General features: G+C 35.0%; 9 protein-coding genes across 9 annotated transcripts; 6 read left to right on the top strand and 3 right to left on the bottom strand.

Moving 5' to 3' along the window:
- The first annotated feature begins 8,190 nt into the window (after positions 1-8,190).
- Positions 8,191-8,732, top strand: LOC101900222 (cytochrome c oxidase assembly factor 4 homolog, mitochondrial). The gene has a single exon (XM_005189094.4). It carries the CDS (start codon positions 8,318-8,320, stop codon positions 8,504-8,506), a length of 189 nt encoding a protein of 62 aa, XP_005189151.1. The 5' UTR covers positions 8,191-8,317; the 3' UTR covers positions 8,507-8,732.
- Positions 8,545-8,963, top strand: LOC101900400 (peptidyl-tRNA hydrolase 2, mitochondrial). Its single transcript, XM_011296532.3, has one exon. The coding sequence runs from the start codon at positions 8,545-8,547 to the stop codon at positions 8,959-8,961; it is 417 nt and encodes a 138-aa protein (XP_011294834.1). The 3' UTR covers positions 8,962-8,963.
- Positions 8,964-9,105: 142 nt separating this feature from the next.
- Positions 9,106-10,617, bottom strand: LOC101887304 (GTPase Era, mitochondrial). The gene is made up of 4 exons (XM_005189103.4): positions 10,290-10,617; positions 9,685-10,230; positions 9,447-9,624; positions 9,106-9,388 (listed from the first exon to the last, which is right to left on the bottom strand). Exons 1-4 carry the CDS (start codon positions 10,545-10,547, stop codon positions 9,195-9,197), a joined length of 1,176 nt encoding a protein of 391 aa, XP_005189160.1. The 5' UTR covers positions 10,548-10,617; the 3' UTR covers positions 9,106-9,194.
- Positions 10,618-10,973: 356 nt separating this feature from the next.
- On the bottom strand, positions 10,974-13,281 carry LOC101900572 (tubulin-specific chaperone E). The gene is made up of 5 exons (XM_005189096.4): positions 13,056-13,281; positions 12,500-12,972; positions 12,197-12,418; positions 11,648-12,132; positions 10,974-11,582 (listed from the first exon to the last, which is right to left on the bottom strand). The coding sequence occupies exons 1-5, from the start codon at positions 13,149-13,151 to the stop codon at positions 11,269-11,271; spliced, it is 1,590 nt and encodes a 529-aa protein (XP_005189153.1). The 5' UTR covers positions 13,152-13,281; the 3' UTR covers positions 10,974-11,268.
- A 94-nt stretch (positions 13,282-13,375) lies between these two features.
- Positions 13,376-13,827, top strand: LOC101900749 (uncharacterized). The gene is made up of 2 exons (XM_005189097.4): positions 13,376-13,548; positions 13,614-13,827. Exons 1-2 carry the CDS (start codon positions 13,444-13,446, stop codon positions 13,698-13,700), a joined length of 192 nt encoding a protein of 63 aa, XP_005189154.1. The 5' UTR covers positions 13,376-13,443; the 3' UTR covers positions 13,701-13,827.
- Positions 13,828-14,378: 551 nt separating this feature from the next.
- Positions 14,379-19,660, bottom strand: LOC101900925 (E3 ubiquitin-protein ligase SH3RF1). Its single transcript, XM_011296533.3, has 6 exons — positions 19,039-19,660; positions 18,856-18,964; positions 16,209-18,438; positions 15,905-16,087; positions 15,505-15,846; positions 14,379-15,405 (listed from the first exon to the last, which is right to left on the bottom strand). The coding sequence occupies exons 1-6, from the start codon at positions 19,147-19,149 to the stop codon at positions 15,231-15,233; spliced, it is 3,150 nt and encodes a 1,049-aa protein (XP_011294835.1). The 5' UTR covers positions 19,150-19,660; the 3' UTR covers positions 14,379-15,230.
- A 481-nt stretch (positions 19,661-20,141) lies between these two features.
- On the top strand, positions 20,142-20,649 carry LOC101901104 (cytochrome b-c1 complex subunit 10). The gene is made up of 2 exons (XM_005189099.4): positions 20,142-20,302; positions 20,461-20,649. The coding sequence occupies exons 1-2, from the start codon at positions 20,256-20,258 to the stop codon at positions 20,579-20,581; spliced, it is 168 nt and encodes a 55-aa protein (XP_005189156.1). The 5' UTR covers positions 20,142-20,255; the 3' UTR covers positions 20,582-20,649.
- A 1,271-nt stretch (positions 20,650-21,920) lies between these two features.
- On the top strand, positions 21,921-24,020 carry LOC101901273 (ras-related protein Rab-4B). Its single transcript, XM_005189100.4, has 4 exons — positions 21,921-22,177; positions 22,253-22,333; positions 22,763-23,095; positions 23,162-24,020. Exons 1-4 carry the CDS (start codon positions 22,162-22,164, stop codon positions 23,374-23,376), a joined length of 645 nt encoding a protein of 214 aa, XP_005189157.1. The 5' UTR covers positions 21,921-22,161; the 3' UTR covers positions 23,377-24,020.
- Positions 24,021-24,567: 547 nt separating this feature from the next.
- LOC101901436 (enoyl-[acyl-carrier-protein] reductase, mitochondrial) lies at positions 24,568-26,924 on the top strand. Its single transcript, XM_005189101.3, has 2 exons — positions 24,568-24,906; positions 25,649-26,924. The coding sequence occupies exons 1-2, from the start codon at positions 24,684-24,686 to the stop codon at positions 26,506-26,508; spliced, it is 1,083 nt and encodes a 360-aa protein (XP_005189158.1). The 5' UTR covers positions 24,568-24,683; the 3' UTR covers positions 26,509-26,924.
- The last annotated feature ends 45 nt before the right edge of the window (positions 26,925-26,969 follow it).

Below are 26,969 nucleotides of genomic sequence, written 5' to 3'. Positions count from 1 at the left end.
TGGAAAAAAAGATTCTAAAAATGTTGACGTATCAATGTTCCCAAGCGTCGATGCATCTATCTGTATTCTTCTACCATGTAAACATGTAAAAAAGAAACTATGTTCCGAATTTGTATACCCTCTATGATTTGTAAAGAACTTGGGGCTTTACGAAAACGTGGACCTGTATAGCTAGAGATGGCGGTGCCTATTATAATTTCCAAATATCAACTCTGAGAAATTTCCATTGAAAAATGTTTCTAAAATTGGCAAAATACCATATATCGAGTGCTACCGTTATATGGGTGATATACGAAAACGTGGACCTGGCAATTTTCTGTCATAGGAAGAGGTACCCATTACCAACTCCAAATACCAAATTTGAAACAGTTCCTGTGAAAGGGGTGACATAGATTATCAAATTATCGAATAACGTTAGCTACAATTATAACGGGGCTATACGAAAAAAAAATGTGAGCATAAGTACATAATTTCCTATTAGAGACGATAGTAGGCACCGACAACACCAAATAATTTTTAAATAATCCCGTTGAAATTGTTTTCTAAAATTAGCAAAATATCGAATATCACGAGGTACAGTTATATGGGGTCCATAACAAAACTTGGGACTATATGTACAGTTTTCTCCAAGGACCTATTACTACTGGGAACACAAACAAATATGCAGCAAAAATCCACAAACGCCTTAAATCCGCAAATATAATTATATGGAGGCCATACCATAACGCTAGCCCATTTTCACTTCCAACAATTCTACGGACCAAAATGAATTTGAGTGAAATTTTGTCTACTTACATCACTGCGTTCGGACTCTAGAGTGATTCCCACAGACGGAGAGACATGGCTAAATCGACTTTTAATTGCATACTGATCAAGAATATATATACTTTGACGGGCCTAACGGAATGACAAACTTAATATACGCTCCATACTATGTTTGATAGATAGATAGGTAGTCGCATCGACACAGTTGCTGGAACAATGAAATGTCAAATCGCTTTTGAAATTGAAAGTTTTTAATTTTGTAAAAATTGTTAAAAAAATGCTTATCATAACAAACTCTAATTGGCGCCGTATAGAAAAAATATACAAATCTACTTATTTTTTAATAAACATTTAAAAATAATTTGACATATCAATGTTCCCAAGTGTTCTACCATGATAGAGTCGATAAAAATGAATCACTTTAGGGTTCACTAGTTCAAATTTATACAATGCTTTCTTAAGTCCGCTTTAAGGTGAAATACATAAAAAGCTTTTTTGACTGGCTTCTTCTTAGAGAAACAAAGGAATTTTAGGTTGCCTTAGTTCGATTTTGGCTTTAGGCTCCTTTGTTATTTTCCGAAGAAGCCAGCCGATGACTTAAGCCAGTCAAAAAGGCGTCTTATGAATTCTCGCCTTAAAAGTGAGAATCCATAGAAACAATTGTTTTCTGTCATAAGTCAAAAGCTCTTTTTTTGGGAAAAGGACAAAAGGATTAGTGTGACCTAATGTAAATTATGAAAATTGAAACAAGTCAACCTTTGTTATTTTACCAAAAAAAAAAAACAGAAAATTACTTAAGACAGAAAGGAATACATATGTGTTTGATGTTTTCCTAAATAAATTCCCATAGTTCTTCGAAAATGCTCCGCATAAGCGAGTTTAAATCCATAAAAAAACTTCTTCACATAAACTTCAATAAAGACGTGGTACACACTGGAATTGGGGTATATTTAACTATTTCGCAAATGTACCGAATCCTTTATCATAGAGAAACTGAGATATTTTTCCAAAATTTTTAAACATATTTCACACGGGGCGTCAACAATACATTACTAATAAATGTTATGGTTTTTTTCTCAACTTTCAAAGATTTCCCAAACTTTAGGTGAGGGGACATAAGTAGCTTGGCATCATGGCTAGGCATTTTAATGTCAAATTATAAGCAACAACGACGACAGGATTTGAATGCGGCTCTCGCATCCCTTTATGATATGTCACAAAATATGCCATGCGAAGATTTCAAGCTGTTTCTGTACTCTCACTTTTATTTTATTAGCACGAAATTATTTATTTATTTTTCCGGAAAAAAAAGAAATTTTCTCGGAATTTGAAAGATTTTTAGATGTTATGTTTAGGAAACAAGATTTAGGTACTTTCAAAATAACAACACTTACACAAAATATTTTTTTCACTTGATTTCACTTCTTTTTTCTTAAATTATTTTGTAATATTTTTAATTTCTAATTTATTTCAGCACTTAATTTATCTACACTCTTATATTTTCATACTTTGATTTCTTTATAACTCTTCACTATTTTTTTCTCAATATGTTTCCGATCGCGCGCCAAATCGACATTTACGAAATCAACCGCAAGAAAAAGTTTCAAAACTCAAATCATCTACCGTTTACTCATTAAAAACGTCTAACCGCTACGTTCGCAGTTTTGACAAGTTCTGAATGCAAGCCAACCCATCGACAAACCTTTGTGCTGTGTTGTGTCTCAATATTTGACGTTTCAGTGTTTTGCCTCTTGCCGCGAATTTGTCATTTGCCATCGCTCTCGCAGTGAACACCGTGATGAGTAATTTGCTCGTGGTATTCATCACATTTCACACGCTAGTAGGCTGACTTTTGGCACCGCTCCGAAGTCCACCTTCTGCTCGTACCGTCGTCGTGTTAGATCAAAACAAAAAATATATATTGTTGTTATTTTCTGTTGTTATTGTTGTTGTTCCAATTCACATGAATGAAAGTTATCTTCTTTTCTTAGCAGGTGGGGGTCTACCCTATCATAAGCTGTCATTAGTTTATCGTAATGTCAGAGATGGATGGCATAGAGATATCGGTCTCAAGAAAAAAATAAATAAACATTTATTTTCGTGAACAAAGTTCAAAATCTATTTTTGGTAGGTAGGACTGTTATCGTTTGAGTGATACTTAATATTTATTTTTTTTAATAAATTAGCTCATTTATTTAAAGGAATTAGTTGTTTGTAAGCGTATTTTAATCTGATTTTAGGAAATTAATTGATATTCTAAGGGAGTAGAGGTAGGATCACATAAATAGCATTACATGCCAATATACGTAGTACAAGACAAGTATAGGGCAAGTACGACCTAATTTAAATACGGCTCTGGTAGTTATCTATGCTCTTAAGGTGAAAATACATAAAACGTTTTTTTTTTAACTGACTTAAGTCATCGGCTGGCATCTTCGTAAAAGAACAAAGAAGCGTAGGGCCAAAATCGAACTAAGTCAACCTAAAACTCTGACCTTTTCGGAAAAGAAAAAATCGAACTAAGTCAACCTAAAATTCCTTTGTTAATCTACGAAGAAGCCAACCCATGACTTAAGCCAATCAAAAAAGCTGTTTATGTACTCTCACCTTAATTGATATTCTGAGGGTGTAATGAAAGGAACACATAAATAATACTACATGCCAACATATGTTGTACAAGATAATTGCAAAGCAAGTACGACCTAATTTAAATACGTCTCTGGTAGTTATTTATGCTTTTAAGGTAGGAATACATTAAAAGCTTTTTTAAGTGACTTGAGGCATCGTCTGGCCTCTTCGGAAAAGAAGAAATGAGTTTTAGGTTGACTTAGTTCGATTTTGGCAATCCATTGTTCTTTTTTCCGAAGAAGCCGGTCGATGACTTAAGCCAGCCAAAAAAGCTATTTATGTCTTCTCACCTCTACTGGTATATTGTGAACATAATCTTTAAGTCAGAAGCTGTCAAGAGATGCTATATTGACACTGGCACTAAATTAAGAGATAGAGCACGTTTAGACTACTAAATCCACTTTCAGATGTCGATTCAAATGTATACGTCATGTAAACCGTACAGGATGAGATAAAAAATGCTAAAAAGTCAACGCCATAATTTTTTTTTAATTTTATTGAATGAAAGCAAAAAATGTCGGAAATAGCAACAAATTTTAGAATAAGTTTAGATTTTTTCGAATTGGTCACCTTTGGCACAAATTATGGCCTTAAAACGGCCAATGAAACCGTCACACGCTCCCCGAATGTTGCTCCGCTGTATTTTGGCCAATTCCCGGTGAAACGCTTGCTTGAGGTGATCGACACTTTGTTTTTTTTTTTTTTCATGCCAACCTTGCTTTCCAAAATACTCCAGGCACAATTGTCCAACGGAGTGGTATCCGGAGATTTTGTTGGTCATTGTGCGCTGGAAATGAAGCGAGCAACCTCATTTTGTAACCATTCTTGGGTGGCGCGTGCTGAGTGCGATGATGCTGAGTCCTGTTGGAATGTCCAAGGTTGCGGCCAAAATGTATGGGTGCCCCACCCTTCAGAATATTTTCGCTATAATATTCGGCATTTATTCTGATGCCACGGTCGATTAATACGAGCGGAGAGCGACCATCGGCTGTTATGGCGGCTAACACCATTACCATGGACGGCGCTTGGTGGCTTCTGGTGGCCAACCGAAGGTGCAGATTTTCAGCCGACCTCTTTGCCAAGTAAACACGATCATTTTGTTTGTTTACAAACTGCTGGACAACGAATGTCAAGGTAAGCAACTCTTTAGCTCTTTTAAGTCTATTTTCTTTCTGTTGCGGTGTAAGTTCTTGCACTTTTTTGAATTTCAATGGCTTTACCCCGAGCTCATTTTTGAAATATTGCGATATATTCAGCTCACGAGCCATTTTTCGACCACTGCGACGCGGGTTTTGATCAAGTCGCTTCTTTACTTTTCGAACCATTTCTGCTGATGTTGCTGTTTTCTTCCGGCCACTTCCTTGACATCGGGCTACGTTACCAGTATCGCACGGTAACGAGCGATGGTACGAGACACAAAAGATTTATTCACATTTAAATGCTGGAGTACTCGAACCATAGCCACTTGTGGTTCTCCAGCCAAATAGAAAGAAATCACACTATCACGCCTGAATTCCATCACGAATAACTTTTTTTCTGGAAATTTCTCACCGAAATGCTTTTATGCGCTTGTAAACAATGTAGTGAGCTGTCACTGGAATAATTTTAACAGCTGTCGGACGAGTGGCTTAGAAATGACAGAAGTCTGAAATTGATTGCAGTTTTTTTTATCTCACCCTGTACAAATGACAATTTAAATAAGGTATTTTATTAAATCATTTATTTTACGAAACAAGGATTTTGTATCTCCCTCAACTTTAAACACAAACTTTCATTACATATTTCCATTAATTAAATACTCCCATCTCTGCTCAATAAAATATTTTCATTATTTAATAATTGTTGTCAGCTATTTTTTTTCGTCTTCCTATTGAAAATCAATTAACAATATATCTATATAGTATTTATAAATAACAACAACGTATTAGATTACATTGCCGACGTCATTCATTGACCACGAAAGTTAGTGCCGGTAAGAATTTGCATCAAACGTATTAGCCGATGCCCTACAACAAATGAGATATAAATACACATGTGATAAATAAAAAAGTGGGTGTATTGGCACTTGGATAAATGTAGTTGCTAAGGTGGTTGGGGGGTTTTGATAACAGAAACAAAAGTAATGGCCAATAATGAAGTAATACGTTGTTTGGCGCCCAATCGACAGAGTCATATTTATTGCCTTTTGGGAAACTGATGACCAGTTTTTGATATTTTCTAGCATTGTTATTTGAAATATTACCCTTTGATTATCCCAATCTTGGTAGAAAACTCATTAGCTTCACCTACCATCAAAGTTTCAGAATACAATACAAATTTTGTTTACACAAGTTGACTAAAGATTCTCATTAAATGTGTGTGTGTTTCATTTTTTTGCATTCCACCATCAGTTCGTATCTAACTTTTTGTTTACATTGTAAGCAAATTACATGCACATATAATTTTACATTCCACCCTCTTCCAATTCGTTACCACAACATATCTTGTTATGATAACATTTTTGATGCAAATATTTAAGTAAATTTACTTACAATTTTTAATTGAGATTGTCCTCAATTATAACGATCTACATTTGATATCTTTTGCGGGACAACACAACACAAAACTATAATCAGAGAAACACAGAAAATTAATTAGTTGTGACATTGTACGCTTAAAAATGGCAAGTCATAGACATTGATGCACTTATGGGCATATGTACGTCATCTTATTTATGTCATTGTTGTTATAATTTAATTTTGAGTTTGGAAGAATTTAATAATTGGGGAAATCTGCTTTGAGATAGTAATTGAAACATAAAATTCAAAAATTTCTGGCATGGTACAATCGATCTAAAATCTTGTTCTATGAAAGTATGAAATGAAAAATATTCCCTTGATACAATTTTGCATTTAACATTACTTTCCTTTCAAAAAGGTTTCATTACACATTTTGCATAGAACAAGAATTGGGACCCAGTTCTGCATTTTCTGTAATTTACCTTGTCAAATCTAACTGAATAAAAAGAACGAGATTACCTTCTTACTTCTACCATGGTTTTATCGTCATCTTTACTATTAATATTATATACAAACATCTTTATTATAATGGCAATATAAATTATTTATATTTTCAAATCTTAAAGAACGTCCATTAACCGCCATTTATATTAAAGTATACCGGAAATTGTGATTTGTGAACGAATAACCATTAACCACAATAAAACACTTGATTGATAGGGTTCTATAGTCCAGACAAAGAAAATTGACGAGACCCTGTGCTATCATTCCTTAATACTTCATGAAATCAAAAGAGACAGTTACAGATAGAACGTTTTGAGCTCTACAATCTTGGAAGCCTGCCGGTAGCATAGACAAATAAAGGCATAGGCTAAAAAGTTGTCTCATCTGTTATCTTCGAAAAAAAAACTGCTTCAATAGATGTCGTTCATGCAGTGAGAGAGCATAAAGCTGGGAATACATAAAGCGCTTATTTGACTGGCTTAAGCCATCGGCTGGCTTCTTCGTAGAGGAACAAAGGAATTTTAGGTTGACCTAGTTCGATTTTGGCCCGAGGCTCCTTCTTTCATTTCCGAAGAAGCCAGCCGATGACTTAAGCCAGCCAAATAAGCGCTTTATGTATTCCCAGCTTAAGTCTATTCACTCAATTCTCTCAGAATACAAAATGTTGAAAATTTTTATGATTTATTATTGTTTTATCAATTGAAAACGAAACAGTGACTTGGTTTACCTAATTATGAAAATATAGAATTTAAATAGCTAAAAAATGAATAAATTGTTTTCGAAGTCGAGTGACTGAGTGACTTAACTGTCCCAATGATCAACCATAGTGACATCTGCGGGAAGGGGTAAATTTTAAAACTGTTTAGTCTATACCTCTATTTGTTTTTTTCATTTATATTTCATTTTCTCTCTCAACTCTACAAAAATGTTTGTTATCATTTCACTTTGAATACCTGTACAAGAAGGCTTTGAACCATGATGTTGAGTTTCTCAGTAAAATCGAAAGCAGCTTCTAGCTGCTTATAGAAGAAGCCTTCGCATGGCATATTATGTGACATATCATAAAGGGAACAAGGCGCACTCGAATCTTGCCGCCGTTTCTTTTATAAATTGCCATTAATATGTCTGGTCAAAATAACAAGCTGCTTATGTACCCTCACTTTTATTCCCTTTTTATACCCTCCCCATTAGTATGGAGTGTGTATTAAATCCTTAACACCTCGAAATATACATTTTAGATCCCACAAAGTATATATATTCTTGATCAGCATAAAATCCTATGTCGTTTTAGCGATGCCCGTCCGTTTGTGGAAATCACTCTAGCTTCCGAATAAAATGAAGAAGGTTGATAAAATTTTACTCAAATGTTTATTATGTCTGCAAGACTTTTGCTATTGAAAATCGGCCATGTAGGTCCACGTTTTTCGGTATTTTGCCGATATTCGGTATTTTGTTGATTTTAGCTATATTATTCAACGAAATGGTTTCAAATTTGGTATTTGAAGTTCGTAATGGATACTATAGCCTAAGACAGAAAATTGTCGGAGAATGTCCACATCTTAATATAGCCCCGGTAGCGGTATTTTTCGGAGAATTTTTTTTTTTTTTTTTTTTTTTTTTGAAACATTTTAAGTTCCTTCCGAATGGTGGACTGTTTAAAAAATTCGGCCCGGCCGAACTTAGCTGCTTTTTAACATGTTCCAATAATTTCATATCCCATCACCCCAAAGTTGCTGTTATCATTTCAGATAGAATAGCATTTTACAAAAAAGGGTTAAGGTTAACATTTCCAGTTGCCTTTTGAGATCAAGAAGAAGAATGCATGTGTGAGTGGGATTACGTTACGAATGTTCTGACCATAGACTGAAATAAATTTCCAAAAAAAAAACAAATCAATTTTTAAATAAACCCCCCAACAAATAATGTCCGATCAAGATCCCGTTGAATTGATGCTTCAAAAAACCGGTTGCATTAATCTACATTACAAGGTACAAGAGTGTATTGCTGAGACAGGTGATTGGCGCCGGTGCCAAGACAGAGTAAAGGAATTCAAGGCCTGTATGCAGGAATATGTTGATAATCAGAGCCGGAAATATGCAAATGTAAAATAAATACAACAAATTTCATCCGCATAAAAATCCACATCACAATGACGAAACTCCTGCGCACCTTTTATAATGTCTCCAAACACCTAACATCCCCACCAACGAAGCTTGCCTTAGTGGTAAGGGGAGATTTGAAAATGTCCAAAGGTAAAACAGCAGCCCAATGCGCCCATGCAGCAGTAATATGTGTACAAGATTCCCAAGAAAGCAATAATGAACGAAATCGAGAACTCTTGCAGTCATGGCTGGCAATGGGACAGCCTAAAATTGTATTAAAAGTTGATAAATATGAAGAATTAATGAAATTACAAGAGGAATCTTCACGGAAGGGCGTTACAGCAGCCCTTGTGCAGGATGCAGGTCGCACACAATTAGCCGCTGGCACAGCAACTGTTTTGGGCATTGGTCCAGACACCGTGGAGAATATTGACAAACTTGTTGGGCATTTAAAATTGTTATGAAATTAAGAAAAAAAAATAAAATAAAATCCATTTTGTATGTCAAATTATGCAATTTATCTTGAGAGCAATGTATGGTCTAGAATTTGAAGACGTGTTAAATTATAGTTTGTTTCTGCTTCAAATTAAAATTCATTAAGAAAACTCTTGTATTCTCGTTCAACAGTAATAAGCAAATTTATTTACAAAATTAATGAACAATTTCTTGTAGCTTATATATTCATATGAGAAATTACTTAATTAGCAGCTTCTTTAGATTTCGCTCTCGGCTTTGTGGATATGGTAAAGGATATTGGTTTACCAAAGGTTTCAACTAAATCTGATGTAACACGTTCTGTTATTTGCTTTAGGCGTCCATTGGATTCGCCACAAATCAGACGTTCGACACGTTTTGTGGGACAAACAACTTCAACCGAAGCATAAATTGTATCTGAAACATGAAATCAATCTGAATATTTTCTCTAACAAAACTTAAGGGCTTAAAATACCATTATGGACATTGTAGTATTCAATGAATGTTTCCAAATTATAGGGTATTTCCTGTGGCAAATAATCAAGAAGTCTGGCCCTTACACATGCCACAATTAGTTCCTCCGGAGGTTCATCTGTAAATTTGTCACTGGGAAATTCCCAATTTCGTGATTTAGCGGCATGTACAAAATAGTCCTGCAAAGATAGAAACTCTTCATTTATTTGTTTCAAGAATGTTATTTTCGTTTATCTTACATGAACTTTATTCAGGCCACTTCCAGTTATAGATGACACCAAAAACACATCGCTAAAATTACTCCATGTTCCCTCGTTTTTAAGCAAATCACCAAATTCCAAATCTGGCCTTTCATCATCCTCCTTCTTTGATTCATCCAAAGTTAACTTCTTACCTATTCTATTATGTTTTCTGCCGCTCAAGGTATTATTGGTGAGAATACGTATCAGTTCCAAAGTAATGCGTTTGGATTTTAAAGCATCTATTTTGTTCAATATCAAGACACTGGGTAGTTGGGGATAAGCTTTCAAGCTGTCTATAACCGTAGAATGTAATTGCTTGCGAGTCCAGCTGTTGGATACATCATGCAGAACTGCAATCATATCAGCATGTTGTATGGCATGGCGATATGAACTTTTAAATGATTTCTCTAATTTATGTTTATTGATTTCTTTTTGTGTCACCAATCCAGGTGTATCGTAGAATACCAGTTGTGTCTGTCCCGTTGTATAGATAGCCTTGTTGGATTTTCGTGTTGTGTGTACCTTAGATGATGTGGGGCATACCTGCAAGAAATGTTCAATTAATTTTCCAACATGTGCTTCAAATAACCTGGAAAATTTACCCGGTGATTTATTATATTATTGATGAATGTACTTTTTCCGGCATTTGGTACTCCAATAACAGCAATATTTAATGATTTCTGTTCGCTTAACTTTTGTTCCCCACGGTAATGCTTTGAGAGATCCCTTTCTTCATTGTTTTCGTATTTGTTGTCCAAAGTAAGGTTTCTTTGTTGTTGCAGGCAATAATATATGCCATATTTATTCAATTGAACATTGGGTTTTACGAAATTAGTAATATTTTTTAATATTACAAACATTTTACCGGAGAATCAATGTAAACATGCTATGTAATAACGAATGCTTCTTCTTATTCTTCGTTTTAAAGAGAAATATTGACATAACAAATGAAATGAGGTCCCACACTGAAAGGGATCTTTAGGTAGACTTTTTAGCTGTCCACAAATGGGGCTTGGAAAGGAAAGGCAATTTCTTCATACAGGAAAAAATCTCTCATCTCCTCATTTTGGCAAATGACGTCCTGATGCTATTTGGAAAGACGCCTACTGGCGTTATCACTACCCCAAGAATCTACAAGCCACTAGCATTTGATAGAATATAGCATGTGAATGGTTTTTACATATAAAATAGTCTTCCCAGAATTAATTGTTCCATGGAAAATACTACGTCTCAAATATCTATGGCACATACTACACCTTATACAATTCAAATGTAAATTCAATCTATTTAATGTTAACTCATTGCTACATATGAACCATTTATTTTTGCATAACATATAATTTGCAATTATTTTTTAGGCAAGGTGAAATTTAAATATAAATTAATAAAAAAAGGTACAGTAAATATTTGTAAATAAAAAAATATAAAATATAATAGAAATGCCATTAATTTTTCGGTTACAATAAAATAATACAATTTAGAATTTAAATAAAAAAATTCTTTGTGGTTAAACCCAATTGAAAAAATATTAATAAAAAAGAAATTGTGTATACAAGTTATTGTGAATGATAATTCCTCAGTCTACATAGAATTTTGCCATTTAACCAGAACTGTATCGTTCTCTTGTAGAGAATAGAAATCTAAAGTCTTTGACAAATTATCCATTGGTACCACCAATTCTGGATGTTTGTGATCGACGTAACACAACTGTGGAGCTGTATCACTATCCATGTGAAAACGTTTTATGATGAGACCAAGTAAAGTTTGTACTGTTATCATGCGTGGAAATTTCTTTTCCCAGACATCTCCAGTCTCTGAGTGCAAAACACGGATTTTGATTAGATTGGACACCTTGATGTTGGTGCGTGGAATAAATTCAGCTGGCGAACCATATTCTAGGGAACAAAACAACAATCTTTAGATCGAATATTAAATTATAGAATAAATACAATATACATACTTTTCAGAAGCAAGGAATATGTTCGATGTTTCTTGTAAAACTCTTTCAACGTTTCAGGTTTTAAGGAAGCCTGTAACCATTCTGGTGCGTATTTTTTCCAAATATCATATTCAGCGCCACGTCTTTCTTCTGGCGATATTTGAGCCTTGTTCAATACTTGTAAATTTGAGATCATTGCCACTGCATTAACAAACATTTCATTGAAATCAGATTTAAGATGTGGTGTCTTATTTAGCTGCCTTAATTTGGGTAATTTATCCAATTCATTAAAGGCATCTATTTCATTCCATATTGGGTTGTGAAAAATATTCAAATGCTCCAGGCCCGAAAATATATCCAGCAATTTTGCATCACTTTCACATTCAGGTAATTTGATAACTTCTATGCCATTTTCCATGAGATTCAAAAATTCCAGTGTTTTTATATTGCTTAATTTGCAAACTTGATCGAAATCAAAAAGTTTGGTACGATGTAGATCAAGTTCCCTGTAAAAATAATAATATTTACAGATCACACTTGGGTATTAAAAAATGTTAATGTTCCACCTACTTTAAATTTTTAAATATTTTTGTTGTATCAACGACTGAGAGCTCACTGATTGGATTTCCCTGTAGACTTAATGACTCAATGTAGGGCCAAAGAAGAGCTGTCTGCATAACATCCGACCAATTCTTAAAACCACACTCACATAAATTTATGAAGCGTAAATTGTCAAAAGCTGGGGCCAAATTTGAAATCTCCAAATCGGAGGGAACCACCAAACGATTGCAACTAGAAATATGTATTAAGGAGTAATTAAATCATTGCAAAACTTCTCATACTACCCTCGTATGTGTGATAAATATATCTTACCTCAAATTTAGATTTCTCAGGGAAGGAATTTGACGACATATATCTGCAACAATTTCCCAGTTCCATATCAGGGTGTGACTTAAGTTCAACGTAGTCAACATGGTGAACTCCTTCAAATATCCAGCCGAATTTACAGCACAATTATCCACACTCACATCGGTGAGCTGCTCAAATTTGCTCTGTTTACGTGCCAGCTTGTCCATGCCGACTACCTCAAAAAATGAGGCCTGCAAAGATTCCTGGGCCTCACGCAACAATTGTTGATCCAAAGCATTCTCTGAATAACCCAAATACCGATCACGAGCTGCCTCCTCCAGAGACTCGAATGGTCCCACTTTGCCCGGGCGTATAAAACTTCCAGCTGTTGGATGCTGCGTATAGAAATAGTGTTTGCCATCGATTGTTCCATTGTGTTTTCCACGTTTTGGATCATCCCATTCAATGCCCAGCCAGGTACCTTGATAACCCAAAACCTGTGTAGGTGGGGCAACAAAATAAATTGAATTTACACACTTAAACAAGTCTTTGTCTTGCTGGTGGCATGATTTTCACTTACCTCGCCCACATAATGCACGGTTCCACAATTATCACCGATTTTTATACGCGTTCCCAGTGGATAACGTATGCAGGTGTCGTCCATAATTCCAACCATTTTGTCTATGATTTTCTGTGTTCTCTATGACAAAGACGATTTTGTTGTTTTTTTTTCTCTTCTTTTCTGTGATATGAGCAATGAAGTCTGTTTTTGTTTTTTTAAGACGGCGACAATATGATGTCAGTAGTCCGCAGATGCCTGGGTCGTGTTAACGCCGTTAAGTTTGTGTGCAATATACTTTATCGATCTTCAGAACTCTGAATCATTGTTATCATATGGACCGCTGTTGAATTTGTTTGGTTAGCGGTGTTGTCATTACTTTGTAATAATAAAATTCTTTAACGTAAACATGGATTTTTTAGAAAAATACAGCACTTTTGAATTATTCATTGCTTCTGGATTGATGCCCGTGGTATTTGTGTTCCTTTGGTATTTAATTATTGGCGATTTTAAGGTGAGAATGTGTAGTACCCACCCACACCTTGAATTGGTATTTACATGACTTCTCTCTCGTTTCAGAACTTTAAGGGAAGTAAAGTCTCCTGTTCCGAGTTTACTGCCACTGATCCCGTGAATTGCTATCAAAACTATAAGAAGTCAAAGTGAATGGAGGACTACCACGGGTCGATATGTTGTATTCGTAAATCCCATAGTTGGGGTTTGATTTCCTGATTCATTAGTTTTCTAATAAATTACAAAGATAAGATAAAATACAAAAGGGTGTAGCAATATACTTACCTATACTTACGTTTATATAGAAAATGTATTAGACTTTTAATATAGATTGAGAAAAAAATTAGCCGGTGTTCTGTAATTTTTCGGAGAGGAAATGAATGCCAACCGGTATCCTATTAGCCATGGTTTCTTGGTATGACTCACAAAATTGAGCATATTATGCTTAAAATGGGAACATTCTTTTGCACCATACCAAATTTCATGTTAGCGGACATTGATTATTGTCAAAATAAATTGGTGGGAGTAGAATCAAATAAATAAACTGTTGAAAAGTGTTTAAATTTTCAATGATTTTCGTTATTTTCAATGATTTTTCGTTACACGCGATAAAATACATAAGAAATTGGTATGACCAAAAAAGAACATTGGGTTGCAATGCATAATTGAATCACTGAATACCATTTTTAACTCTGAACCATCAGTGTCAACTAGTTGGAAGATTACCTGATAAGAATTAAGTTTATGGGGTAGAAACTGATAATAACGGAAACATCACATACCCTCCATCCAAACAATCAAGGCTTGAGAAAACAACACTCCATTTATTAATCCGATTTCAAGATTATTATTTTTTATTTAGAACATTGCAGAGAAAATGTATTTTTGTTTAGTAATGGTCGGCATTAAAATTCGTATTAGTATTAATAAAACATTATTTTTTTCTTCTTATTAAAGTGTTATAATTAATATATAAAAAATATATTTTTGGGGAGATGTTTATGAAAAAAATAATAAAAAATATTTTTATATATTTTGTGTAGTTTATGGCAAAAATGTTCAACACAAACAAAAAAGTAAACATATTTACAAAAAAAGGACATGTAAAGCATTGTATTAAGGACATGTCGGGGAAATAATAATGTGTACATGTCTATGTAACTTAAAAGGGCACTTAATTCAAAAAAGAAAATACATATTAAGTATACAGCTAAGGAAGCATATTGGACTATAAAATAATAACTATAGAAACTATATAAGACATATTTAATATACTTAATTAACATAAACAATATTCACTGTTGCTTAAACTAGCTAACATTATATTCGAATTCATTAGTGTAGTTAATAACAATATTGATTTTTCATGTTAAGGTTTGTTGTTGAATACAAAAAGAGCATGTTTGTTTAAAAGGAGTTCTTTGTAAAAAAAAAAATGTGTAAAAGCGACCAGCGTTTTAAAAAACAATTTCAACAAAATACTAATGTATAGAAATGGCAGTTTCGAGAAAATTCTATGAATACAATAAAAGAATTAAAAAATATATATAAAAATGAAAACTTTAAGGTAAGACTGTAATGTGCGCATGATATGTGTGCTGTCTTTTGTTTTGCAAAACTGTAGTTGTGAACGAATGTATGTATATCCATAAGTTTTGTAATGTAAGTCTTTTTTGAGAAAATTTATAAATCAGGTTCAACAAATGAAGCAGGAAATAAACCAGTCTTATATGTTCTTGAATTGGTACCCTTGTACCAACCATTTTTTTGTTTACGATAAACAAATATTATATCACCGACTTGTAGCTCCAGTTCGACCTCGCTATTTGGTGGATATGGTACCACACAACGGAAACGACTAGAAAAAGAGCAATAAAAACGACAGCCATCAAATATTGACCATGACCTTGAGAAAGCCTTTTGTGGCCAGCCAAAAAGACCATAAAACATAACTTACCTTTCCGGCATATTATTGGGGGTATTTGTTGTTGCACTTGCATGTACAGCAGCAGCATTAATATTACTTTGTGGTAGGTCCGAACTACTGGAAGGTGGAGGAGCAGCGGTGATTATATTATTTGTTGATGATGACGATTGTAAAATATTCGAGGCATCTAAGGAATGAGATTTACGATGAATAACTGCTGTAGTTGATGGTGAATTATTTATGTTTGAATTCGAAGTTTGTGGCATTGTTTGTTGATATTGTTGAGCACATTTTTTCGGCATTAAATTGGATTGTTGTTGTATATGATTGGCATAAATACTGCGTAGGGTCGAGTCAATTGTAGGTCGAGTACTGTAAAGGAAAAGCAAATTATTTTCGTTTCCGAACAAACCTGCAGGTGAATACTTACTTTTCCAATGAGGATCTTTCCTTTGGACCTTTAATGCGTTGCGAACTGTAACCGTTTGAGGGTGGGGGTGGTGTAAGTTGTTGTTGGCTATGGGCATTATTGCTACCTTCATCTTTAGTTTCACCAACCGGTCGTCGTTCATTGGGAAAATGTTGCAGCAGTTGACTGGGACAGGAACCCGAACTAGAAAGAGAAAATATTGAAATGATGTACTTGCTTTAAATATTTACGAGATGAGAAAAAATAAAAAAAAGGCAATTGAATAGTAGAATTTTGGTCTAAAAGTATAATCAAATATACCTACCGAACATGAACTGGCGTTAGACCATGCCCTGTCATTGATCCTTGATGTTGTGGCTGCTGCTGATGTTGCTGAGATGGTGTTGAAGCAGTCATAACGTTGCTATTATTGCTTGCAGCAGCTGCATTGGAGGCAGCATTAATCTGTGTTGTGGCCAAAGTTGAGGCTGCTACTGCAACAGCTGCTATAGCAGCACCAGGTGATTTTGATCTTGATTTTATGTGTGTCAAAAACTTTTTCAGTCCAGCCGAAGCCGATGATGTTGAGTTTGATGATGACGATGATGTTGACATACATCCCGTTGTTGTTGGCTTTTCTTTTAGGGCCTCTTTATCACGAGATTCTCTTGAAGAGATATTTGATGATTGCTGCTCGTTTGCTGATCGTTGATTATTCAAGGGTACTGGACTCAAAGCCAAATGTCTTGGTGGCAAATCCGGCGGCATGGCTTGATGGGGGGTTAAATTTGCCAATGTCAAACGAGCATTTATATTTTCCAAATCGTGACGCATGGACGAGGAGTAATTCGAATTTGCCATTTGCTGCTGTTGAGGAGACATTTGATTTGTTCCACTACTAACAACTACCCCACCACCATGGCTATTGATGTAATTTGAGGGCGGTATTAATTTCCAACTATGCATTAATTGTTGTTGATCTCTAGCCCTTAACGGTGTGACATAATTACCAGGGAATACTCCGCTGATGTCTTTCCAATTTTTACCCTTAAACCAGCCATCCAAACAACGCTCGGTAACCATGTACACACAACCTTTTTTCAATTCTAATTCATCGTTTTTTCTCGGCTTGTAGGGATATAGGGCCAAATAACCCCAAGGTAATGTGGGTGGTACATTCTGTTGACAGGTTTTCAGAACATTATGACGTGGTGTTGACGTACCGGCCATTTGATTTTGCATTACTTGTGCCTTGGTATTGGGTGGTAGATTTGTTGCATGATGTTGTTGTTCTCTAGCTACTGTTGTTTGGCCAGTAGCAGTGGCTGAAGAACTCATTGCAAGATCCGGTTCAAAATCATTTGGAACACTCAGAATTTCCGCTGAATGACGATTACTACTTTGCATAATACTTAAGGCTGTTCCACCATTGTTCAACAGGGCATTGAGTGAATGTCTTTTGTGTTTCATGTCATTGTTGCGCAAACGAACAGAACTGGCTGGGTTGTGATGATGGCCAGTATGTTGTGGCGTTGTGGGCATAGATGATTGTGGGCTATTGGGCATAGAATGGAAAATGGTATTGGTTGATGATGCTGTGGTCGAGGATGATGTTGAGGGATTCGTGGTGGTTGATGTGGGACTTGTGGTGGCCGAAGAATTTGAAGATGACGAACATGACAACTGGACAGTTGTGGAGGTGCCCGGTTTTGTAGTATCACTGGTGGTTGCAGAACTGTCTGCACTGGGCGGTATGGGTGGTAAGTCACGTGACTCCAGCACTTGAGATGTCTGCTGTTGTGTTGCAATATGACCAGCAGCCGTGGCAGCAGTTGGTGGCGTGAAGCTTTCCAGCAACTGTTTGGCCAAATGATTTAATTCTACAAAGGCTATTGGAAATATACCAATGGATGAGCCGATACGTCCTTCGGCCCAGTTTTGATCGACTCTACGCAAAACTTGTATCACCGTTCCCTTTTTAAATGTCAAACAACCTTCTTCTTCGTTTGGACCCATTTTAAAATCGTACAAAGCAATGCATTGTGCCGATGGTAGGGGAACAACAACCTGAACATAGTTTATGGGGAAGTTTCCTTCGACTCCTTTAAATTGGCCCACATACCAATTGCTATCAATTTTACGTCGCAACAAAATTAGATCACCCTTTTTGAATTTCAGATCGTTGGGTTCATTTGAATCGAAATCATATAGGGCATAGGCATGAGGAACAATTGATCGTCTTTGTTGGCTTGATGGTGGCGGGGGCTGATGTAGCTGCTGTTGCTGGGCTATGTTTTGAGCAATGTTTGGTGGTAATTGTAGAAATTGTTGGTGCTGTTGCTGCTGATGATGGTGTTGAAGCTGCTGTTGTTGTGGTTGGATTTGTGAAATATTGTTTTGTCGTTGCAGCAAAATTCTTTCATCGTTGCTAGTAGTTGTTGTTACAGTTGAATCTGATAAGGGACGTTTGGTTGTTTCAATCTTCTCAACTGGTGCATCATTATTGCTGTGATGTTGTTGTTGATTTTGTTGCTTAGCGGCAGCATTTTTCATGCCTATGAAAAGAAAAATGTCATTAATATATGATCAAATGTCATTATTAGTATTATTAGCAAATAGATTTTGGACAACTTTTAAATCAACAAGTGTCTTTGGGTCCCAACTTATTGCGAGATTGTGTTTGTGAGACGGAGCCGGGTAATATGTCCGTTTCGATTGTTATATACAGAATTTAGAACTCTCGATGTGACCAATAGAAAGTATTTTACTCAAAATCTTAAAGCATATAGATAATTTGAGTGGGTCGGCAACTGTGTCTGATTTGCCACCACCATGTGGGACGACTTGAAACGTACAAATGCAATAAACATCATGCTAACAAACAGCAGTGAAGGAAGGCGTTTCTATGCATTTATTCAAATATGATAAGAAATTTTAACATTGCCCACTGTTCTAGGAGCAGCAATACATACCCTCTAAAATTCGCATAAGCAGAACATTCGGCGGCAAATCATCAATCTTCGTTTCAACAAGTATTCGACATTCGGGACATCTTAGCTCCTGACGACTGGCATAAATAACCTGCAAAACACACACACGTACACACATACAATAACATATTTCGAATTTCATCATGGTCATGCATGCACACTTACCTCAAGACACTTCCGACAAAATGTATGTTGACATGGTAGCACTTTTGAATCCTTTAGACGATCCAAGCACACCGAACACTCCAGCAAATCATTTAGTGTGTTCTCATCCATTTTTTTTTATTAATCAGCCATTCAATATTACATTCACTTTATTGCATTTGACACATTGAATATGAATGAATGACAAAAAATTAACTCCTAATTTACATATTTCTACAATTCTTTTCTTCGAAACAACATTCCATCAATATGAACAAACAAGTCCAAGTTTGTGCTGTGGTATTGGTGGTGTTGGTTCGTTCTTTTATTCTCTTCGACTGACCCCGACCCCCCTTTTACTATTCAACAGCAACAACCAAAAAAAACCCAACTAACACATACATCACACGAAATGCACTATGAAACAGATCGTTTTGTTGTAATTTTTATATTTTTCTAATTGCTTATTGCATGCATTTCACCAAGAACGTGGTATTTTATTGATTATATTGTTGATTTTAACACATTTCAGCATTATATACTATTATTTCCGTTTTCAACGAACTGGAGCTATGTTGGAGCCTGCAAGAAGAGAGAAACACACTAAAAATTTCAGGGATCCATGAATCGAGTCTATGACAAATAGAGATCAAGATGTCATAAGATGGGGGTTATCAGTTCACAAGTGAATGGCAACTACATATTACAGGTTATGCGTTTCGTTTTGTAAAGATAAATATATATTTCGTTTTATAAAACGAAGGAATCATTAAAACATTTTAGTAAAGTTATAACAAGTTTCACTTAGATGTTGATAAGATTTATTAAGGAAACATAAATGACCATCCGTTGAGAACTTGTAGTATTTTGCACATTCCTTCACGTGAAAAAATCTTCTTGAGTTGTGATCATCATACCCAAACTGGCAGTACAATTCAGAAGTACATACTATTTAAAATTTGTTTTTTTTAAGAATTTAATCGTAAAAGAACAATGTATATTTTTATGCCATTATTAGAATTAACTTTAACATTTCTATAGGTCATGGCGTAAATATACCTACGCTTACGTTTTCATTTAGTTTACACAACGCCACTGACAACTGTCACACGTACTTGGCTGTTATCATTTTCCAATGGATGTTCTGTCAATTCCATATTCAGGGTTATTTGAAGAGGAGGCCGAACTTCGTAGAAGAATATCCACATAGAAAAATATTTAATTAAAATCTATACAATATGAAAGTTCCATTTGGCAAGAAACACGCTGAAATCGCCACATCCTTGTAAGTAAATTGCGAATATAAATACTCTACTAAAAGTGGTGAGGAGGAGGGACAACAATTTTATAAGTTGCATAACAATTATTGTTGCTGCTTCCTCCAAACTCAACTACACTTGGAGAAATTATATATAACGAGATTTCATTTGTCTTCTTTTGTAGCGTTGGCTCGGCCGTCGGCTTTGGTGGTGCCGCTTCTTTGGGACTCTTGTACTTCACTGACTGGAAGTTGGTATTGCAATATGTGCCATTCTATGGTTCGAAATTCGAAAAATCCGAATAAATGTGTTCTTTGACTTCAGTAGCTTGTAATTTATGCTATTAATATGCAATAAATTTAATTCACCATAATTCTGTGCAGTGTGTTTCGAATCCTGAATGTTGAAGAGAACAAAGTTGGGAGGTATTTATGTTCCAGTGGTGAAGGAGTTTTGTATTTAGTAATCAGGCGAACAATGTAACAAATATGGCGTCAACAATGTAGCCAGTTCCATCAATCTTGAAATTTGTTTCTTTTTTCAACTTAAGTTATTTTCTATCTATTGTTGTATTAAGAAGGGAACTTCGGTGTATATTACCTTAAGACAATCTGATTGAAGGATATTTTATTATAAAGACGATCCTCTAAATGGCTCACTATTATGAAGTGGGTATCATATATTAAGACACGTCGAAGCCTAAAGGCGTCTACATTATTAAGGCGAAAGGGCCCGACTGCCGACTTAATTCAGCTGTTATACTCTTTATCACTTTCTTCCAAAAAGACGCTACAAATTGTAGGTATATATTTCTGATCAGCGATTTAGTAAAGATCCCAGTGCAGTCTGCCTTTTTATAGAGAAGAATCGTTTTTCGACTGAAATAAGGCAGTGGAGTTAAAGGCCTAGAAGGTAGAGTTGTTGGACCCATGAACAATATCGATAGTCTAGTGGCACTCAAATCAAGTACCAATAACACCAGGGCTGTTCATTATTGCAGAGTGAGCTTTGTTGGATCTCTGGACACATTAACATTCAGGGAATGGAATGGCTGACTAGCTAGGGCTGATCATAGTAGCATGCTCTAACGATCAAAAAAACTGTCAGGTCGCCGATTAGCTACTACATCGGCTGTCTCACAATCGCCCCATCCGACAAACCTTGCTATTTTCAATAGGCTTTTTCCTTTATGGAGATTGATTTGGCCCAATCCATGGACCAATCTATGTTAAAGCCGTTTTTACATTGTATTTGTTGTACAGTTTGTTAGGTAAACATTTTTAAAACATTTCAAAAGAAATGTTACAAAGTTAATTTTATGCCATCAACAGATGTGTCTTCAGAATTCTGTTAGTATTTCTTTCTGTATTAAAAAATATTGTCTTCCCTAACCAATAAATCTACCATAGAACTTAAATAATTTCATTTAACATCGACTTTTTAAAATGTTGATATTACCTATGAATGTAGTAAATACATTCTTCTCAAAAATATCGCTCTTTCCACGCTGTCTACTAGTTGTCTATGGATTATCATTTCGCAGTGATTACAAGAAATATTGTTATCACCGTTGATGCCAAGGTTTGGCTTTGGGGTCTGCATTTTTTATTTCTCTTTTCTCCTTGTTCATCAGTTGCTCTATGGCCGTATTTTTTTCTGTGTTGACAAACAAACAACGGAAGCAACGAAAACAACTGTCATTGACTGTCAATAGTACGGAAAAAAGGAACAAAAAACAAAAGACTATTAGAAGAGGGGTCCCTTAATATAATTAATAAATAATACGGTATTGTTATTATTTATCACAATTAAAGTTCTCATTTGTGTTTGGGACGATTATTATAAAGTGCAGACGATTATAGGAATATCGGCAACAAACTGAGACATGTCGGAAACATACGGTAATTGATTTTGTCAACTTGCATTGCCACTTCTATGGATTTATTTGACTTTGTTTCTGGTTTTTTTGCTTCCAGATTACTTGTTTAAGTTTTTAATCATTGGAAGTGCAGGCAGTGGGAAAAGTTGTCTTCTACACCATTTTATTGAAAACAAATGTAAGTGTTGTGTGAAATTTTTTAAATTTCGTGTGTATTACTTGTTGTTTTTGTTGGTGGAAATTGCGTGTTTCGCATGAGAAGTGGGAAAATGTGTGAAAAAAGAACCAGTTGTTGAAAAATGAAAACATGTCAATTGTTTTGTATTTGGGCTATGACTAATAGAAAATTTCTCAAATATTGAAGTTATCATTTAGTCTGTTGGCAAATTGTACCAAATGGGATTCTAATTGGATGTGGGATTTTGGCATGGTAAATATACACCTGTAATTTGCTAACATTTAGATCTACGTGCTGTTACAATTTGTATAAAGAGAATAATGTTAATTACGTATTACACCTGACTTTACTTACTTGTAATGCTTTGTCAAAAGTTTCATTTGTTATATCATACTTTTATTACCTACTTCCTTTCTTTCCTTTATTTAGTCAAGGACGATAGCTCACACACAATTGGTGTTGAATTTGGATCCAGAATTGTTAATGTCGGCGGAAAATCAGTTAAATTGCAAATATGGGACACTGCTGGTCAGGAACGTTTTCGTTCAGTAACACGATCATATTACCGTGGAGCTGCAGGAGCTCTGCTTGTATATGATACAACATCACGTGATTCGTTTAATGCCCTAACTAATTGGTTGAATGATGCCCGGACCTTGGCCAGCCCAAATATTGTTATTTTGCTGGTGGGCAATAAGAAAGATTTGGAAGAAGCCAGGGATATAACATTCCTAGAAGCAAGCACATTTGCCCAGGAGAATGGTAAGACGAGCCTTTTGAAGTAACTTCAAATTATCCTATGCCTAATGTCTGTTTTAATTTTTCCAGAGTTGATATTCCTTGAGACAAGTGCAAAAACTGGTGAAAACGTTGAAGAGGCCTTTTTAAAATGTTCAAAAACCATTTTGGCAAAAATTGAAACCGGCGAATTGGATCCCGAACGAATTGGCAGTGGCATACAGTATGGCGGTGCTGCCCTGAGAAATCTTCAACAGACTCGCCAGCGTAGCATCAATAAGCCCGATTGTGGTTGTCGTGTTTAAATGTCATTACGCTCTTCGGCATTAGATTGTTGTACACGGTAAATTTGTGTTAGAAAAAAACGAAACGAACGAATTATTTGTATATTCAAAATAAGTTTTATTTTAAAACAACAACAAAAAATACACAACATTTTTCTGTGCATTGTCTTTCTTAAATCTAAGTCCAATTCAATTTATGTGTTTTATGCTATTCATTCCAAAATCAATTTTACACGATCCTACCTGCCTTAACCACCAACATTTCAAAATCTCAAAACAATGGTTGTTAATTTTTTATACTTTTCTCCAATACTTTTTTTTTTATTAAAAATTATTATTTTATATTTATTTTTATACAATATATTATTTGGTTTTTTTTTTTTGTTTTCTTTTGTAATATCGTTTTTCCCAAAACCACCAAAAACCAATTGGCCAGAAAAAAATAAAAGAAATGAACAAATTAATTTTATCTTACCTATACATACATATATATTTTTTTTCTTAAAATTTAAGCATTTCTATTTGTATATACATAAGACCAATAAAACAAAAGCATTATGTCTAAAGAAAAATCGTTGTAGTCTGTAGAAATTCCAAAAAAGGATATATCTATTTACAGCATTAATAAAGGAAGGTGAATGTATTAATGTTGCATTAATATAAAATTGTTTTTCTTTTAATTCGTGAAACGTTTATTTCAAGTAAGATGATGATGAATTTGTGTAAATATAGCATATAAATATTTGCAGTGTCTCGTCTTAGACTTAGATGAGAGATAAATTAATATAATCTATCTAAATGTAAACATTCATCAGACAATTTAAAGGGCATGTGTAAGAAGAAATATACTTTTTTACTGCCACTGTCCTCCAAAATTTTCTCATGAGACCTTTCGATGCATGAAATAAGACTAAAATAAATTCCAATTTTGGTTGTCTTGCGATAAAATCTCATACGTTCATTTTCATGAAGTCTCTGTGTATGAAGACCAAAGGAAAGTGAAAAAATTAATACATCTACAAAAAATACCTGATGGACTTTTCTTACTTTCACGATTTCTATTTTAATAACCCTACTTAGTTCAGTTGCATCTTTCAGTAAATTACTCAGGGGAACTAGTTCATTTGAGAACTGCACAACATTAATTGAACACAACAACAAACGGAATATGAAATTCAAAGCAAAGGAACACGATAAGAAAACATTACTAACAAAAGGAACTAAAGTAAAGTAAAGAAATCACTGTGTATAGTTCCCAAAGTACCGTTCAGTGAATAGTTCCCTTTTGAACTCGCACTGCATCAGCCGATGAATTAAAAAATAAAATAATGTTTAAACTAATACAATTTAATAATGTACTCAATGTTAGTACAAAATACTGTTCACGTTACATGTCCGTATGTGCTAAATCTCTAAAATTCTCGGAATATGGAGAGCCAACAGATGTTTTGCAATTGGTTGAGGAAAAGCTGGACAGTCCAAAGGACAAGCAGGTCTTGGTGAGGATACTTGCGGCACCCATTAATCCAGCCGATATTAATACAATACAAGGTATAGTTTTTGAAATATTACTTTCTTGCTCAATAATATAAAGATTAGCTTTTTTATTTATAGTATAAGTTTTGGATATTAAACCAATATCAGAAGATCTTGATTGATTAAGTAACACAGATTTAGCGGCTTATAAGATTTGATTGTTTGTACCAAATTGTATAAGCGAAATTGCTGTTTCACTTCGAACATGATATGAATTTCGTATGGGTATCTATTATAACTTGGTATTAATAACTATGCCGATAGCCAATGAGATTAATGCAAATATTAATTTTGTATGTCTCCTATGTTGGAGAGTATTTTAAATAATAACTTTGTAACGGTACATAGGTCTGGATGGTACCAATCGATTGTAGGTGTATTGAAACTTCAACATATTTTCCAACTGAATTTGTAGCTCAAAACTCAATTTGTATTGTAGACACCTTAGCATAATTCGTCAATACGGGTGGACGTATTTGTGTAGTCCGATATTGCTATAAGATAGAATGCTTCCATTTACTTCATGGTAAACGTAGAAAGTTACCTGTGCGAACTTGACACAACAAATTAAACATTTTAACACGAAATTCTGAAATCATATAAAAAAATCGTTAATAATGGCAAAAATGTTCACATTCTTGTAGTTCTGGAACGAACGCTAGAAACCAAACTCTCTTTCACAATACTTATATTAATATTATGTTCTGCACACCTTTTATGTTCTTATATGTTAAAAAAATGGTCTTTCTTTTTTTAGGAAAATATCCCGTTAAACCCAAGTTCCCTGCCATTGGAGGCAATGAATGTGTTGCTGAGGTCCTTGAGGTTGGCGCTAGTGTTCAAAAATTACAAAAAGGACAACATGTTGTACCCTTTGCCACTGGTATGGGTACCTGGACCACTCATGCTCTTTACAATGAAGATCAATTAATGCCGGTTTCAAATAACATTGGCCTGGCTGAGGCGGCCACTATCACAGTCAATCCTTGCACGGCATATCGCATGATTAAAGATTTTGTTAAACTTTCGCCGGGTGAATGTGTTATACAAAATGGTGCCAACAGTGGTGTGGGACAAGCTGTCCATCAACTGTGTAAATCATGGAACCTCAAATCGGTGGGCATTGTTCGAGATCGTCCCGACATTAATGGTCTCAAAGATCACTTACGTAATTTGGGAGCCACTGAGGTGTTGACCGAAGAGGAGTTACGCACCACAACACTGTTCAAAAGTGGTAGTTTGCCAAAACCCCGATTAGCCTTAAATTGTGTGGGCGGTAAAAGTGCCACGGAGGTGGGACGTCAGCTGGCTGACAAGGGTGTGCATGTGACATATGGTGGTATGTCAAGGGAACCGGTTATTGCTGCCACAGCTGCTCTGATATTTAAAGATATTGCATTCCGTGGTTTCTGGATGACCCGATGGACCAAAGAAAATGCCTTGTCCGAGGAACGTATGCAAATGTTTGCCGAATTGTGTGATTTAATGTTGCAAAAGAAATTTGTTGCTCCCGTTCATGAATTGGTGCCATTAGAGAAATTCAAAGAAGCCACGGCAGCTGCTTTAAATTTCAAGGGATTCACTGGAAAGAAGTACATTTTGGATATGAGAAATTGAGATTCTATTGATGCAAAACATGTTGGCATAGAAAAGTTAATCAGAAGTATAATCATATTGTAATGATTTAAAATATCTAATTTGTATAACAAAATGTAATTGCATTGTAAATGTAATGTAAAAAATAAAATTACCGGAACTTATACTAAATTTGTAACCCTACCCACTATTCATATGTCAATATAAATGAGCCATTGCGGTAAGCTTGAGAAATTTAGTGGCATTCTTTGTGATTTTTTTTAACAATGACGCATTCTAATTGTAATGTGTTCCTCGACTATCTCCCCTCTCACATACCAGACGTGTTTATGTTAATAAGTTTAAAAATTAGTACGTAAATGCAAATGGTTACTAAAAATAATCCTTATTGTATGCAATAAATTTCGTAAACCCTTTGCGGTATCCTTGCAAAAATGCGCTAGTCTAGTTTAACATTCATTCGAACGGAGTGAACGTATTTC

Source organism: Musca domestica, unplaced genomic scaffold (assembly GCF_030504385.1).
Source record: "Musca domestica strain aabys unplaced genomic scaffold, Musca_domestica.polishedcontigs.V.1.1 37, whole genome shotgun sequence".
Taxonomy (NCBI): Eukaryota; Metazoa; Arthropoda; class Insecta; order Diptera; family Muscidae; genus Musca; species Musca domestica.
Note: the sequence above shows the minus strand (reverse complement) of the source record. Positions and strands in the feature narration are given on the sequence as shown.